This window comes from Sapajus apella, unplaced genomic scaffold (assembly GCF_009761245.1).
Source record: "Sapajus apella isolate SASKATOON/1434 unplaced genomic scaffold, GSC_monkey_1.0 scaffold89, whole genome shotgun sequence".
Lineage (NCBI taxonomy): Eukaryota > Metazoa > Chordata > Mammalia > Primates > Cebidae > Sapajus > Sapajus apella.
This window is the reverse complement of record NW_022437029.1, coordinates 4,012,942-4,027,855: the sequence shown is the minus strand read 5'-3', so window position 1 is coordinate 4,027,855 and position 14,914 is coordinate 4,012,942. Positions and strand designations below refer to the sequence as shown.

Below are 14,914 nucleotides of genomic sequence, written 5' to 3'. Positions count from 1 at the left end.
AAGCGATCAGTTCTGCAGCAGATATCAGTTGGTGTCCTCCAATTCAATCTGACAACATCTACCTGGAGATTATCAGATCCAAAAGGTTCAGAGCTCGGTCCCCAAGATGGTGTCCCACTTCCAATGCTAGTGGCAAGCCTCAGGTTATTTTATCTGTACTTCTGACCAACAGGCTATGAATTGGGACTCCCATGACCCCCTCCTTAGGTTTGACTAATTTGCTAGAGTGGCTTATAGAACTCAGGGAAACACATTACTAGTTTATTACAAAAGGTATTACAAAGGATACAGATGAAAAAATACATAGAGCAAGGCATGTGGAAAAAGGCTTGAACCTTCCATGCACTCTCTGGGTGTACCACCCTCCAGCAACTTCCATGTGTTCAGCTATCTAAAAGCTATCTAAAGTCCTGTGCTTTGGGGTTTTTATGGAAGCTTAAGGTTACATAGTGTCCTCCTTAAATAATGAGATTAAGAAAATATGATTAAATACAGAGTTTATTCTATTTGAGCTCAAAGCTCGAAAGTAGCCACCCGGAAATGCCAACTCCAAGTTAATGAAATTGGCATTCTGAAGTGGAGAGGTTTGAAGGTTGTTGATATTGGCAAGGTTTCAGGAAGTTCAATAGGATGTTAACATTGTCCGTACATGGTTAGTGCATAGTTACAACCATTGGACTGGTTTTAGGCTGTGTTATTTTTCGGAATGGGTATTTAACATTCCACATTGAGGATATAATCATCATGGGGTCGTCTGCGTCCTCTGGCCTGAGTTGAGAGCAAGATAATAAAGGGAGAAGTTAATCTCTAACAAAGGTCAGTAATTAAGAGGGGAGGGGTCTTATCTCTGGTGCCATCCAGTCTTTCTTAGTCATTTTACAGAACAAAAAATAAGAAAAGAAGTTCATCTATCATTGGAGAAGCAGAAGTGGCAGCTGCATGTTATAGGACTGAGACCACACAGTCACATTTCTCTCAAGGCGCAAATCATTTAAAATTCCAGTAGCTTTAAGTTTGAATTTTTTAATTTCACAGTAGACATGACTGATTAAAACACTGGCCATTGGTGACCAACTCAACTTTCGATGCCTCTTCTCCCTGGAGATTGGGATTGGGCTGAACTCCCAATCCTCCAGTCCTGCCTTGGTCTTCCTGGTGACCAACCCCATCCCAAAGCTACCTAGGGACTGCCACTCACTGCCAATCATCAGCATACAAAGACACACTAAACATTTTGGAATTTTCAAGAATTTCAGAACTTGGCCGGGCACGGTGGGTCAAGCCTGTAATCCCAGCACTTTGGGAGGCCGAGGAGGGTGGATCACAAGGTCAAGAGATCGAGACCATCCTGGTCAACATGGTGAAACCCCGTCTCTACTAAAAATACAAAAAATTAGCTGGGCATGTTGGCGCGTGCCTGTAATCCCAGCTACTCGGGAGGCTGAGGCAGGAGAATTGCCTGAACCCAGGAGGTGGAGGTTGCGGTGAGCCGAGATCGTGCCATTGCACTCCAGCCTGGGTAACATGAGTGAAACTCTGTCTCAAAAAAAAAAAAAAAAAAAAAGAATTTCAGAACTTGTATGTCAAGAAATATGGACAAAGACCAAATATCTATTTCACAATATCACACAATGATACTTTATTTTTATAAAGCTAAATATCTAGTGAATACAGAGCAAGAGAAATATCTTTAAATGTTTGTGGAAAGAAGTTTGATTTTTGTTCAACATAATCCCTGGACAGCCTCATCAGATCCAGCTTGCTTTCACCGTTGAATCCTAAAAAATAAAAGAGAAATGCACCACTCAGGTCATCATTCTCCAAGTCAAGACAAAGCTCAGGGGCAGGTTATTATGTAACATATTGCACAATTAGACTTCAGTTTGTCATAAGTGCCTGGGTTGCTTTCCCCACAATCAGTATTCGTAAGATTTGTTTTTGCTGTATCTAATTAGGCCATTAGATTGGTGTAAGCACTATGGCCTCAGGGAACATCTTCACCTTGTGTTTGCTGGGTAGTGCCATTTCCCAGCAGTGGGACAGCTTTCTCAGACACCTTGGACTTCTGGGACCCTGCTAACAGCATCCACAGGACAACAGCCTCATGTCCTTGGGACCACATCCTCATGAGAGACAGAGGAGGCCTGGAACTGCCCTTGAGCATTCAATTCCTCTTCCACAGGCCTGAAGGCCACAGAATCTCTCCAGATTAAAACTCTGGATCTCAGAGCAAAATTGGATGGAAGAAACAGCCTTGCCTGGCCATACTTAGAAATGATCCCACTGTAGGGAGCCTGGTAGCTTCTAGGACTCCTTGGTGCACCACCCAAGCATGCAAGGGTGGTGTTTCCTTATCAGAGCGGGCCAGGTGAGAAGTCACAGAGGGCCCAGCTGGGCTGCAATGAGCCTGCATTCCCATCACAGTGACAGCCGGAGACCACATACCTTCAAAGAGCTAGGCACGGAAGTGAAGGCTGCAATATTGCTCAGATAGCCTACATCTACTAGGTTGTGGTGGGGGTCTCTGTGGTCCTATGAGTAGAAAAAGGGAAGGGGCAGAGTCCCTGAGGGTTATGCAGCATCCTCCTTTCTTGACCAATGGTCCCTCTGTGGCTGCCTCTCACTCCCTCCAGTCAGACACACAAGATATGCTTGGAAGGGAAAAACTGTGATAAAGCTGACCTTGGACTACCTACTGGGCCTCATCTTCAATGTTTCTTCCATTCCTGGGCTGGAAAAAGAAAGGAGCAACTTACAGATAGTGAGACAAAACTTTCTGCAGCCTGTATCTTGATTTAGCTCTTCTCTCTCCTGAACCCTAAGGCCTCATTCTTCTAACTGGGATTTCACTCCCCTCCATGGGGACTCACCTGGGAAACTCTTGCCCTGTGCTAGTACTAGCCTGTCGGTTCTCTGGGACAGTGCTTCAGGAGCCTTGCTGCTCCTAGGACCCCAACACTGTCACTTACCCATCACCCCCACCCTTTAGCCTTTGCTTACATGGTAGGAGGTTCCACAAACCATGCAGCATAGGACTGCCCAGTCTGGAGACGTTATGGAGTTTCTCAAAGCACTTTCCAGGAAACAAGTAGGTCATACAGACCCATGGGAGTGAGAGAGGGGTGGGAAGCAGCTCCATGGTCCATATGTTTGGGAAACAAATGATCAAGCCAAGAGACACAGGCTGTGTTCTGCAGGACTTCTTGAGCCTGTGATGGGCCAGTGTGTACTGTGAGTCTTTGTGAATGTTGGCTGCAGTTTTTCCAGTCTCATCTGACTTTTGCAGAGTACCTTTTAGCACCAGTGATTCACATAATGCAGTTTCTGGGGGCATGGATCTAGTCTGAGTTGCTCATTCTTCTATGCAAATACTAAGAATCTCAAGAGTGAAGCACAGCTAGTGAACGGCCGATCAAAATCTAAAAGATAACTCTTTTGACTCTGTGACCTTTGCAAGAATCTCTGTCACCCAGGAAGTAGGAGAGCATGGTGCCTAAGCTCCTCCTGCCATGTGTTTTTGGGGCCACGAATCTTGGACCCTAATGCTCTAAAACATGGGCTCAGATTCTGGTGTACCCTGTGTCTGTCTGTCAACGGAACTCCCTTACGCCTACTCTGGTGCTCTCAGCCTCTCTCCTGTTGGACCCTTGCCTTTACAAGCTTGTAGGAGGAGACTTTGACTTGGAGTGATATCCAGTGAAGGGTGAGAGAGTCCCCACAATTATCCACCAGTTCACCAAGGGGTCCTGGCTTTGCTCTTTGCAGTCACTCCATGACTGGGATGGCTGCAGTGAATCGAGGTTAGAAAGCAAAGGTGAGAAAACATGCTATACCCTGAAAACGAAAAAGGGTCGTCCCCAGGTGGCAGCATGATCCTGCAACATAAAAACATAAGCCATTATGCAACCATGTTGCATTACAAGTTCTTCAAAAATAGGACAGGGACAGCTTTCAAAAAGGGTGGTCCCAGGCCAGTGGTACCAACAGCCTCTGGGAACTTGTAAGAAATACAAACTCTCTGCCCCAATCCACACCAGCTGAATCTTTGGGGTGGGGCCAAGCAATCTGAATTTTACCCAGATGACTGATGCATGGCCACATTTGAGAACCACTGTTCTTTGGGGTTTGTGCTCTGGCAGTACCTCTATTGGAGTCTGTACAGCGGCAGGCTCCTTAGCTAGAGAAAGCAAGGCCACAGGAGCAGCTGGCTCCAGGTGACTCATCTGTGGGGCTGGAGGTGAAATCTGAACAGCCAGAGGCATTGTCCTATGGTTCCTGTCTGCCCCAGGGAAACCCGAACTTAATTGCTCAGCCACAAAAGATTCTCAGGGTCCTTTTGAGACCAGCTATACCCAGAAGTGGTCTGGAGGAACTCCAGGGTGGATGGCTCCAAGGACTTCCCCACCCTTCTTGGGTCGGGCTTTCTTTAGGGGTTGCAGTCTCCAAGGCTCTTGTGTACCTTCTTGGTGAAGTCCACCGCAGCAGTCGCCGAACCCTGCAAGAAAATGAGGCACAGGTTAATTCAGCGCAAACCACATCATGACCTTCCAGTTGTCTTGTGGTGACCCTGCCCTCCCTGGCTTCCTTCGAAGGTAATCAGAAGTCTGGTACATAAGAGGAGGTGGAGAGCATGGCGAATGGTGGGATCACTGCCGTGATCTTCTCAAGCAAGCTCTTGCTCAAAAAGGCAAGTTTGTCGTCTTGGTTGGCTTACCATCTGTGTCCAGGTATGTTCAGTTTGCTTGCTCCTTCTAACAGCCCCAACTTTGAAATGGGCATATTGCAAAGCTCAAGCAACTTTTCAAGGATTAGCCATTTCGGCTTCTTCAGCTTGTTCATTGCCTGTGAATCTGGTATAAGAATGGAATAAGACTGTACATGGAGGCTTACGGTTAGCAGGGGATCAGACAAACTGCTACTGGTCCCCAGGATGGGCAACCAGTTTTCCAGACACTAGGGGCCTCGGGATTTTCAGAGCTAAAACTAAGAAAGTCCTGGACAAACCAGGATGAGCTGGTCACCCTACCTGGGCAGGGTGTTCAAAATAAATTTTATCTCTCACTATTTATTTATTTATTTATTTTTGCTACCATGCAACAAAACTTTGATTACCATTGAACAGATTCAGCTAGTAATTTTTAAATTAAAAAAGAAAAACTACAGAAGAAAGCTCTGGGAAATGGACAACGGGCAGGTAGGACAATGAAAAGCAGAAGACATCACCAGGGCAAGTTTCACATCAGGAGAAAGGGACAGGGAAAGTGGAAAAAAAAGTACAAAACAAAGACACAACCTAGGGATGAAAGGAGCAGAAGAGGAGGGAGATGAAACCAGGCTGGGCCATGGAGTCTCTCCCCTGGCCCTTCAAGACACCTCATGGGGTTTCAGTGGAGGAAACTGAGGCCCAGGGAGGTCCAGGAATTCGTGCAAGGTTAAAGGATCAGCAGTTCCACTCAGCGCTCCCTTGCCAAGGTGAAGACTGAGATTTGAGGAGGGAATGACAGCAAGCCCCAAGGTGACAGTATGCTTTTACCATGATTCAGTGAACTGTGAGTGGCATAAAACTATGGTGGAAGAATAAAAGCACATACTTGCTGCAGAAATCTCTTTATCCGTCTGTCGGCGAGCTTGGCGGCCAGGTGCATTAGAGGGTGCACGGGAGGAAGCTGCAACAGAGAGGCACGGAGGGTCAGACACGGGGACATCGACAGCAGAGGAGTATTTTGAGAGCCCAGGGCTATGCGCCTTCCTTTCTACTCACTTCCCTTACAAATGGGTTTAATTTTCAGAATAAAATCCAGTTTTGAGCAGAAGGCTGAAATTTTATGTTTTCAATAAAGAGCCGCTTGCCTTGAGAACAGATTTCAATTCCAACACAACCCTTAAAAACATTCCCTTAGGGTAAATTGGACTTTTCTCTGCATTAAACCTCAGCATTCTGTGCTCCTGCAGTGGAGCGCCTTGTCCTAGAAGCAGCTCCACATGCATTCTTTCTCCCTCCCCAGGGGTGCCCTCCTCATCCAAGGGAAAAGTGGAGGGCAGCCCCCGTAGTCCTCCCCATGCACTTCTGGTTTCCTAATCTTGTCTGTGACTGCCGTGCACACCCAGGTGCACACACCTGCCCTCATCTAGTCCTTGTGAATCCTCCCTGTGTGCTTTGGTTTAGAGTAAAACTGGATGTGTGTCACAGACAGTTTGTCTTTTGCTTTCTAGTGTTCTTTCGCCTTTCTTGGTACCCTTGTTGGTCTTGATAATATCCCCCTCCTTGGCCGGGCACCATGGCTTACGCCTGTAATCCCAGCACTTTGGGAGGCCAAGGTGGGTGGATCACCTGCGGTCAGGAGTTTGAGACCAGCCTGGCCAACATTGTGAAACTCTGTCTTTACTAAAAATACAAAATTAGCCAGGTGTGGTGGCACGTGCTTGTAGTCCCAGCTACTTGGGAGGCTGAGGCAGGAGATCATGGCTTGAACCTGGGAAGTGGTGGTTGCAGTGAGCCAAGATCACACCATTGCACTCCAGCCTGGGCAACAAAAGCGAAACTGTGCCTTAAAATAAAAATCCTCCTCCTTACCTCAGCCCTGTACCTACATCTATAATACTGATTGATTCTTAGGGGAAATATTTTTTTCCGGGTTATTCGCTTTCTTTAAGGATCCTCTTAAGATTTGGAGAGCCTTGAATATGTAAGTAGGAGATGTAGTGGTAGAGTTTTACTTGCTGTAACAGACTACCTGAATTAAAAATTATATCTGGCTGGGCATGGTGGCTCATGCCTATAATCCTAGCACTTTGAGAGGCTGAGGTGGGCAGATCACCTGAGGTCAGGAGTTTGAGACCAGCCTGGCCAACATGGTAAAACTCTGTCTCTACTAAAAATACAAACATTAGCCAGGCATAATGGCACATGCCTGTAATCCCAGCTACTTGGGAGTCTGAGACATGAGAATCACTTGAACCTGGGAGGCAGAGGTTGCAGTAAGCTGAGATTGTGCCACTGCACTCCAGCCTGGGTGACAGAGCAAGACTATATATGTGTGTGTGTGTATATATATATATATTCTATGGCCTCTCCAAGATTCCTCAAATCATACCCCATAGAAATTCAACTACACAAACTTCTCCAGAGGGTAACTCAAATCTGTAGGAGGAAAGTTAGAGGTGATGGTTACTATTCCCATTGCACATACACATCGTGAAAGCCACGGAAGATGCACATCCATGGATCACTACTGGGGGATGGTAAGCACAAATTGTGCAAAGCACAAATTTAAAAACAGATGGTAAGAAAAAACAATGTAAAGAGAACACACTGTTTCCCAGGCTCTTCCTGTACCTCTGTTTAAGTGCATAATAAAAAGTTATTTCCTACTTATTTTTCCTTTTCTATAATTTATTCTCTAACTTCTCAGATCAGTCAGCTACCCACCACCCCCACCCCAGAGGGAGAAAGAGAATCCCTGCAGCCTTAGGAAAAAGCCCCTGGGAAGTTACTGCCCAGAGGATGTCTGCAGGCCCAGCTTTTCTACTTGTCTGCACATATTAAGAAGGGACGGATGACATGCCAGGGACAGTCACTTTTACAGAAAGATTATTATGATAAAATACTGACCCCAGTTTTAACTGGATGTATTGCCTCTTGAGTTCTGGAGTAATGAAACAAAAACTAAATAAGAAAAGAAAGTGACATTAGTACCGCGTGTCACTTCCCTAAACATGGAAGCCGCATGCCCTCGTACTGGGCTGGGCAGTACTCACCCGTTTGTATACATCTTGATTATCCTGAAAAGAGAATTGTGTGGGTAAGTTATGTTAAATTTTACAAGGGCAGGCAACTGGTAACGTTTTCTGTATAAAGCACACCATGGTCCTTACTGGATTTACCTGAATATTATGATAGATTGGCAATCTAAAAAGAAATTCCTCCATTACGCAAATTTAATGAAATTATAGTTAATGCTAGATCATACAATAAATAAAGTTGCCAGCAATACGTCATTATCTGAAAAGTCTAATCTCATTTCATTTTTTTAATTTGCAGGAGGTGGGGAGGGGAGACCTACTCTCTGATGCATAGAAGCAAATAACCATCTGACTAAGGGTGGAATGAACTAACTTTTGCAGTTTTTAATTTGCCGCAGAATGTATCCTACTATTCAGTTTTTATAGTTCATGTTGACCAAGGTTATTTTTCTCCAAAAGCTTTCTACATGAATTTTTGCTCTTCTTGCAGAAAGTCCAATTTTCCATTTCTAAATCCTTGCCAGCGCACACACCCCAGCCCTCACTTGCGTGGATGATGGATGCATGTGCACTTATCTGACTCAAGGAGATGCCGGGAAAAATGCTTCTTACAAAACCATAGCGTAAATGTTCATGTCCGTGTGTTATAAAGTCACTAGAGATGATTACTGTGAACAATCATTTAAATATGAGAATCTGACTAGTATTGTTCATTCACATCTCACTCATGCTTAAACAGCTTTAAATCAACTGAAACCTCAATCAAGACAAAAATTAAAGTTGTTAATACTACTTCTAATTATGTTGCTGTGAATACAATTACATCTTCCTGCAAACTTTGTGGAGAATTTCTTCAGTGGAAGAGAATAACACCTATGCATCCTCTCTCACTCTCTCTCTCTCTCTCTCTCTCTCTCTATCATGTACATATGTGTGGATGCACAAACATGGGCACACACACATAGGCACACACTATAATCCACCAACATTACCAGTAGTAGAGGCTCTGTGGAAATTCACTCTTATTTCCTTAAAAACACCTTCTTTAACCAGTAGAAAGTACTTGCTATTTTTACAGCTCCTGGTCTTCTTGTCAGCATCTATTCACAACCGTGTGTGTGTGTGTGTGTGTGTGTGTGTGTGTGTGTGTGTGTGTGTAGGAACACTTATTGGGCAAATAATTGTTTTTTGTACCACGTAAATCAGCTTTATACTGTTATGTTTACTTTTCTGGTCAAAAATTGATGAGGAATGTGAAGATGCTTTTCCTGGTGCTAATCACCCTGCTCAACCTTTCATGTGCCCCTTCCTTTACTTTTTCTTTTTTGAGACAGGGTCTTGCTCCATTGCCCAGGCTGGAGTGCAGTGGCATGATCTCAGCTCACTGCAGCCTCCACCTCCTGGGTTTAAGCAATTCTCCTGCCTCAGCCTCCCGAGTAGCTGAGATTACAGGCATGTGCCACCATGCCTGGCTAAGTTTTGTATATTTAGTACAGACAGGGTTTCACCATGTTGGCCAGGCTGGTCTCGAACTCCTGACCTCAAGTGATCTGCCCACGTCAGCCTTCCAAAGTGCTGGGATTATAGGCATGGGCCACTGCACCTGGCCTAATTTTTTCTTTTTAGAGAAAAAGTTATTTCAAGTTTTACTGATATATGCTGTTTATTATTTATTTCCCCAACTAGAATACAAACGCCATGAGAGCAGATGTTCAGTTTGTTTTACTACTGCATCCCCAGCACCTGGCACGTAGCATGCTTTCAATAAATATATCTTTTGAATGAATGAATGGTAGAGCTCCATTCACAAGAACTTATTGCCCTTTTTTCCCATTGAAACTTCTTCTAATCCCACATGATGACCAGAAACTTGAAGAGTTCTGTGGATGTTATTATTTGCAGAACGTGACTGCTTTCTGAATTGCCTTGAGTTAAAGGTCCCCTAGAGTCACAGACTTGACCTGTTCTGGAAACCAGAACAGGAGTGAACTTAGAGCCCTGGGAAGACATCCAGACTTTGGGCAGTTGAGGGAACCAAAGCCCCAAAAGAGGAAGAGACATGCCAAAGGTCACATTTCAGAGAAGCAACAGGCCAGGAAGAGCCAGTTTCTCTATTCATACCTTTAAAATATTGGCACTTTTGTTCACTGAGCAACACCTGGCTCTTCGGCAGTTGGAAACAATGAATGGGATAGGCTTGGAAAACTGGAGACGGTGGAAGGAAATTCATTTGGGGAATAGTAAGACGTTCACTGTGGCTGGAGCATGGTGTGCTGTGGGTTGGGGGAGGTGAGGGATGAAGAGATGTGGCTCAAGGCGAAAATGTAGAGCTATCCTAGGCACCATGAGCTATCCTAAGACCACCTTTTTGTACTTTCAATTAAATTCCTAGTGGGCCCTTGCTCTTGGGGATCACCATAACCCAATTTAATACTGCAGGTTGCACATGGGACAGCCATACTTCCACTGCCTCTGCTGATGCAGAGGACACGCCCCCCGTCTTCACCTGAGGGAGCGGGAAATCCCTTTTGTGCAACATGTGGAGGAAGTAACAAAGGGATGAAGAACTCTGAGTTTTCAGCCCAAATTTCTGCTCCAGGTACCAAGGCTATAAATATTATTCCTGAAAATCATAGCTAACAATTGCCTTCAAATGTATGCACAGTGGTAAACTGAAAATAAGAAATAGGGATGATATATCCACAAAATCTGAGAAAGTGACATTTGAGTCTTAAGAGGCAATGGCAACAACCAGCACTAAAGTGCTGTCATTTGCCACGTTCTGGATGCTGTTGAAAGCACTTCACAAATACGAAGCATTTACTCCTTACACTAGCATTCTGGGGTATGATGACAATTACCCCCATGCTACAGATAAGAAAACTGAGGCACAGAGCAACGAAGAAACTACCAAGTTTAAACAGAGCTGGACTTTGAAACCAGGTATTTTCATTTTAGAGTCTGGACTGTTAATTGCAACCTGTGAAGGAGGCAAAAGCATTTCTGACTAAGGAGAAGACTGTGTAAGGACATCAAGGGCCTGGCACATTTGGGGAATAGTTAGAGGTTCACTGTGACTGGGGCATAGTGTGCTGTGGGTTGGGGGAGGTGAGGGATGGGTGAAAATGTAGAGCTATCCTAGGTATCATGGGCTATCCTGAGACCACCTTTTTGTACTTTTAATTAAATCAACTTACTTTGTATCCATTTAAATATTTCTGTGTGGTTAATACAGTCAAAGTCTATATATATTTTTTGAGACAGTCTTGCTCTGCCACCCATGTTGGAGTGCAGTGGCACAATCTTGGCTCACTACAACCTCCACCTCCTGGGTTCAAGCAATTCTCCTATCTCAGCCTCCTGAGTAGCTGGGATTACAGGCATGTGCCACCATGATCAGCTAATTTTTGTATTTTTAATAGAGACAGGGTTTCACCATGTTGGTCAGGCTGGACTCAAACTCCTGGCCTCAAGTGATCTACCCACCTTGGCCTCCCAAAGTGCTGGATTACAGGTGTGAGCCACCACACCCAACCAGTTACTGTAGTCTTTTAAATGAGAACTATTGTTTTGGAGAACTGATATATCATGGCATATCAATTTATAATATGCAATATATCATAACATATAATTAGCTTAATTATATATGATTAGAATAATTTTAAGAATATACATGAACTACCCATATTTTATAGTAATTTATATTTAAGAGATTGGCTTGATTTTTTTCCAAAATTATATTCTCATACACACATATACATGCACAGTTACACATGCACACAGCATTCTCCTGTGGGTAGCAAAAGGCTGTGTTTGTTGCAGATGTATTATTATATATAGTTCATATATATTTTTACCTTATATTGGTGAGAAAGAGGGGCCCACCGACTCAGATAATATGCCAGTTGCTAAAAAAAAATGAAGACACAAATCGAAGGGATGAAGGGGATGAAGAGAGATTGATTAATGATAATCAAATACCATTAGATAGAAGAAACAAGGCCTGGTGTTCACTAATTCAGTACAGTGACTACAGTAAATGGTAATCTATTGGATATTTCCAAATAGCTAATGGAGAATAATTTGAATGCTCCCAGCATAAAGAAAACGTACATGTTTAAGCTAAATGTTTAATATCCATTGATATTCCAATTCCCCCAGTTTGGTTATAACACACTATATGAAACTGTCAGAATATCACATGTACCCTGAAAGTATGTACAACTATGATGCATTTGAAATTTAAACAATGAATCAAAGATAAGTATAAATTCTTCAGTCAGCAGGATTACATTATAACAGATCTAAATTCTAAAATTGCCCTATTTCTGAATGTCGCATTATCTTCTCACATGGTGGCAGTGAATTTCATCACAACCCTCAGGATGCCTTAAATGATGAAAATGGCAACAGTGAGTCTCTGCTGCAGCCAAAAACCTGATCTCAAAATAGTTTTAAGTGAACATTATACACATGATGTATTCAAGGCCCAGACTAAATAAAAATCTCACATTACTGAATAATTGGGTACCTCAAGCTGCACAATATCCAAGCCATCTGGAGGATCAGCTAAAGGTTGAGGAAATCCTATTGTGAGAAATCATAAAAATATTAATTAGAGAAAAGAGGTCATAGCATTTACTTCAAAGTCTTTGCCATGAAAGTCAGACAGAGATTCTATTAAAATAATAAACCACCAAGGAACCATACAAAAAAGGTCAGTGGGAAAGTAAGATTTGATCTGATATTGTTAAAAGGATATACAAAGAAAATGCACTTCTACTTACCACTAGCAAATCTGAGATTTATACAAAGATTAATTAAAAATAGCATGATTGTTAGTTTACTATGAGTGTTCAGTGCAACTGTTGGCAACTTGGTAAAGAGGAGGAAAAAAATGTCAAGGTAACAACTTAGTTTGTATTTTGATAGAATTCACGAGATGACATATCAGAAAACGGTGTCAATAAAGGATGGACATCAGAATCACCTTTGAACTTCGAACTTTGAAGACACATAAATATCCATCTCTCTGCTGCTACAGACCCTCTAAGGGATGGGTTATGAGAAAGGTTGCTGGCATGCAGCTGGACCCTGTCAACCTTTTGTCTAACTTCAGTGAACTCCTCTTCATTTGCTTGCGATAGAACACTTGGTGGGATAGCTATAGTGCAGCTGAAAGAATCAATTGGATAGGTCAAAACTAACAGGATGAAATTAGATGGATAAATATAAAACCTGGAACCTAGATTTTTAAAGTGTGGAACAGGGAATGTATGGCTCAAGAGCAGTTTATATTTTAAAACAAGACAAAACAAAACTGAGTTGTAATTTGCTGCCTGTGTTCTCTCTGAGCCAAGATAAAGTGAAGGCAATGTTATCTTATATTCAAATAACAATGCCTAAACTTTAAAAGGTAATACTCTGACTTGAAATGATAAGATACCAGGTAAGGTCACTGAGCATAGTTTTAACTGCTTTCAACCATTTTGAAAACTGCAATAAGTAAGAGATATTAGTCTTGTGTTTCCCCCAAATAACAGAACAAAGTCTGATGGTTAGAAAGTTACATGTGATCACACTTAAGCTTAGTGTAAAGAAGTTTTTGATGATTGGAATCATTCAATGATGCAAAGTAATGCAAACCAGTCCTATAAAGACTTATGGAGAGATTCTGTGTTAACAAAAGGTAAAGACCCTCAAGAAACATAAAGTCAAATAGGAAAAAAGAGGGAGGTAAGTATAAACATATAGAAAGATAAATATAAGGTAATAACAGATTTACAAAAGTGTAATATAAACAGGACTCTATAGGAGCAAAGAGGAAGCAGCTGGCTGTCCTAGGCTGGGAGTGAGTTAGGGTCACTGAAAGCAGTTAAATGGAATCTCTAAGATCTTCCCCAGGGAAGCTACAGAAGGGATCCCTGCATCCCGTGAGAGGTTAAATTAGATGATCTTCACGGTCTTTTGCAAGGCCCAGTTTTGTGATTACATTGTAGAACATGACAAATCAAACATACTGTTTGAAATATGTTTTCTCTATCAATATATTTCCGAAGATTTTCTACCCCCAAGTCAAAATTATAATGAAAAAAATCTAAAATTTTGAAATAGTCTGTGTTTCCAACTGTAGTTGTTCTGCCACCGCACACTTCCCTGCATCCTATGAAGATGGTGGTAACGGATTCCCAACATTGACCCTCACTCCAAGCTAGTTTTCATGGTTGGTGAGGCGACGCCCGCGCCCGGTCAGCACCTGGGACAGCTCCCCGGCCCCGGGAGGTCCGGGCTTCCACTGCACTCTGGAATTCGGCCTCTCTAAAAGCCACCAGAAAGACTTTGAAAAGATTCCTTTCCCCAGTGTGCCCTCCTTTCCCGCCCATCTCGAACTGACCATCAATTCCCAGTCTCTGGGACTGTAAGCTCTGTCCTCGTCTCTTCAGAATCCAGAGAAGAGAAATGGCTAAGAAGTGGGATCTTCCCCTAACTCATAGCAAGAGGTGCCTCCCCTTCAGTTTTAGCGACATGTTCAGGACATCCCTGGGGCAGGAACAGCTTAAAGACAGTCCCACAGGGAAAAATCTCCTTTGGTAAAAGGCTATAGCATCTCGCTCTGTCCATCCTCTCCTAAAGGTTAGAAACAAATTGCAGCCAGAAATCAAGAAGGCAGAAATGAGGGCTGGTGGAGGAAAATAAAGCTTGACTCCCTCCAGAACTGCCCTGGGTGATCAAGGTCTGTCTCAGTCACCCTCAGAGTTCAGGCCAGATGTGGCCTGATGAAGCTCCCCTTACCTGAGGAGGGAATCGGTAGCATGCAGAAGCAGTAGATGACCAAGATGAGAAGGAAGTGGGGACGAAGATGTTTCATTGTTAGAGTCTGGCTTCTCCTTGCTGGCCACAGACGTGTACTGCTAGGACTGGAGTTGCGCATTTCCCCCAGGTCCACAGGCAGAGACAACCCTCTGTCCTGCATCTGATCAGCCTAGCGAAGGAAGTGCCTTTATTTGCAGCGTCCCGGAGCCCATTGGCTGATCACCAATCAGCTTTGCACAGGAGGACCCCGGCTTTTTCATAAATGTCATGCTGGGCCCTTATTTGTAGAATAATATCCTTCTGGAGTAGGCATTGTGGAGAGTCATCTTTTACAACCCAGCAATGAAAATAAAAGGTG

General features: G+C 43.4%; 1 protein-coding gene across 2 annotated transcripts; it reads right to left on the bottom strand.

The window, feature by feature from the left end:
• Positions 1 to 1,610: 1,610 nt before the first annotated feature.
• On the bottom strand, positions 1,611 to 14,702 carry NMS (neuromedin S). Of its 2 annotated transcripts, XM_032255281.1 has the most exons (10): positions 14,536 to 14,702; positions 12,275 to 12,330; positions 11,601 to 11,651; positions 7,759 to 7,782; positions 7,613 to 7,666; positions 5,592 to 5,666; positions 4,460 to 4,495; positions 3,834 to 3,875; positions 2,697 to 2,731; positions 1,611 to 1,778 (listed from the first exon to the last, which is right to left on the bottom strand). In XM_032255281.1, exons 1-10 carry the CDS (start codon positions 14,672 to 14,674, stop codon positions 1,766 to 1,768), a joined length of 525 nt encoding a protein of 174 aa, XP_032111172.1. In that variant the 5' UTR covers positions 14,675 to 14,702; the 3' UTR covers positions 1,611 to 1,765. The 2 variants fall into 2 exon arrangements, 1 of the variants encoding a protein (XP_032111172.1); XR_004261836.1 differs by lacking the exons at positions 5,592 to 5,666; positions 7,613 to 7,666; positions 7,759 to 7,782; ... (1 more) ...; positions 12,275 to 12,330; positions 14,536 to 14,702 and having other exon boundaries at positions 2,683 to 4,489.
• Positions 14,703 to 14,914: the final 212 nt, after the last annotated feature.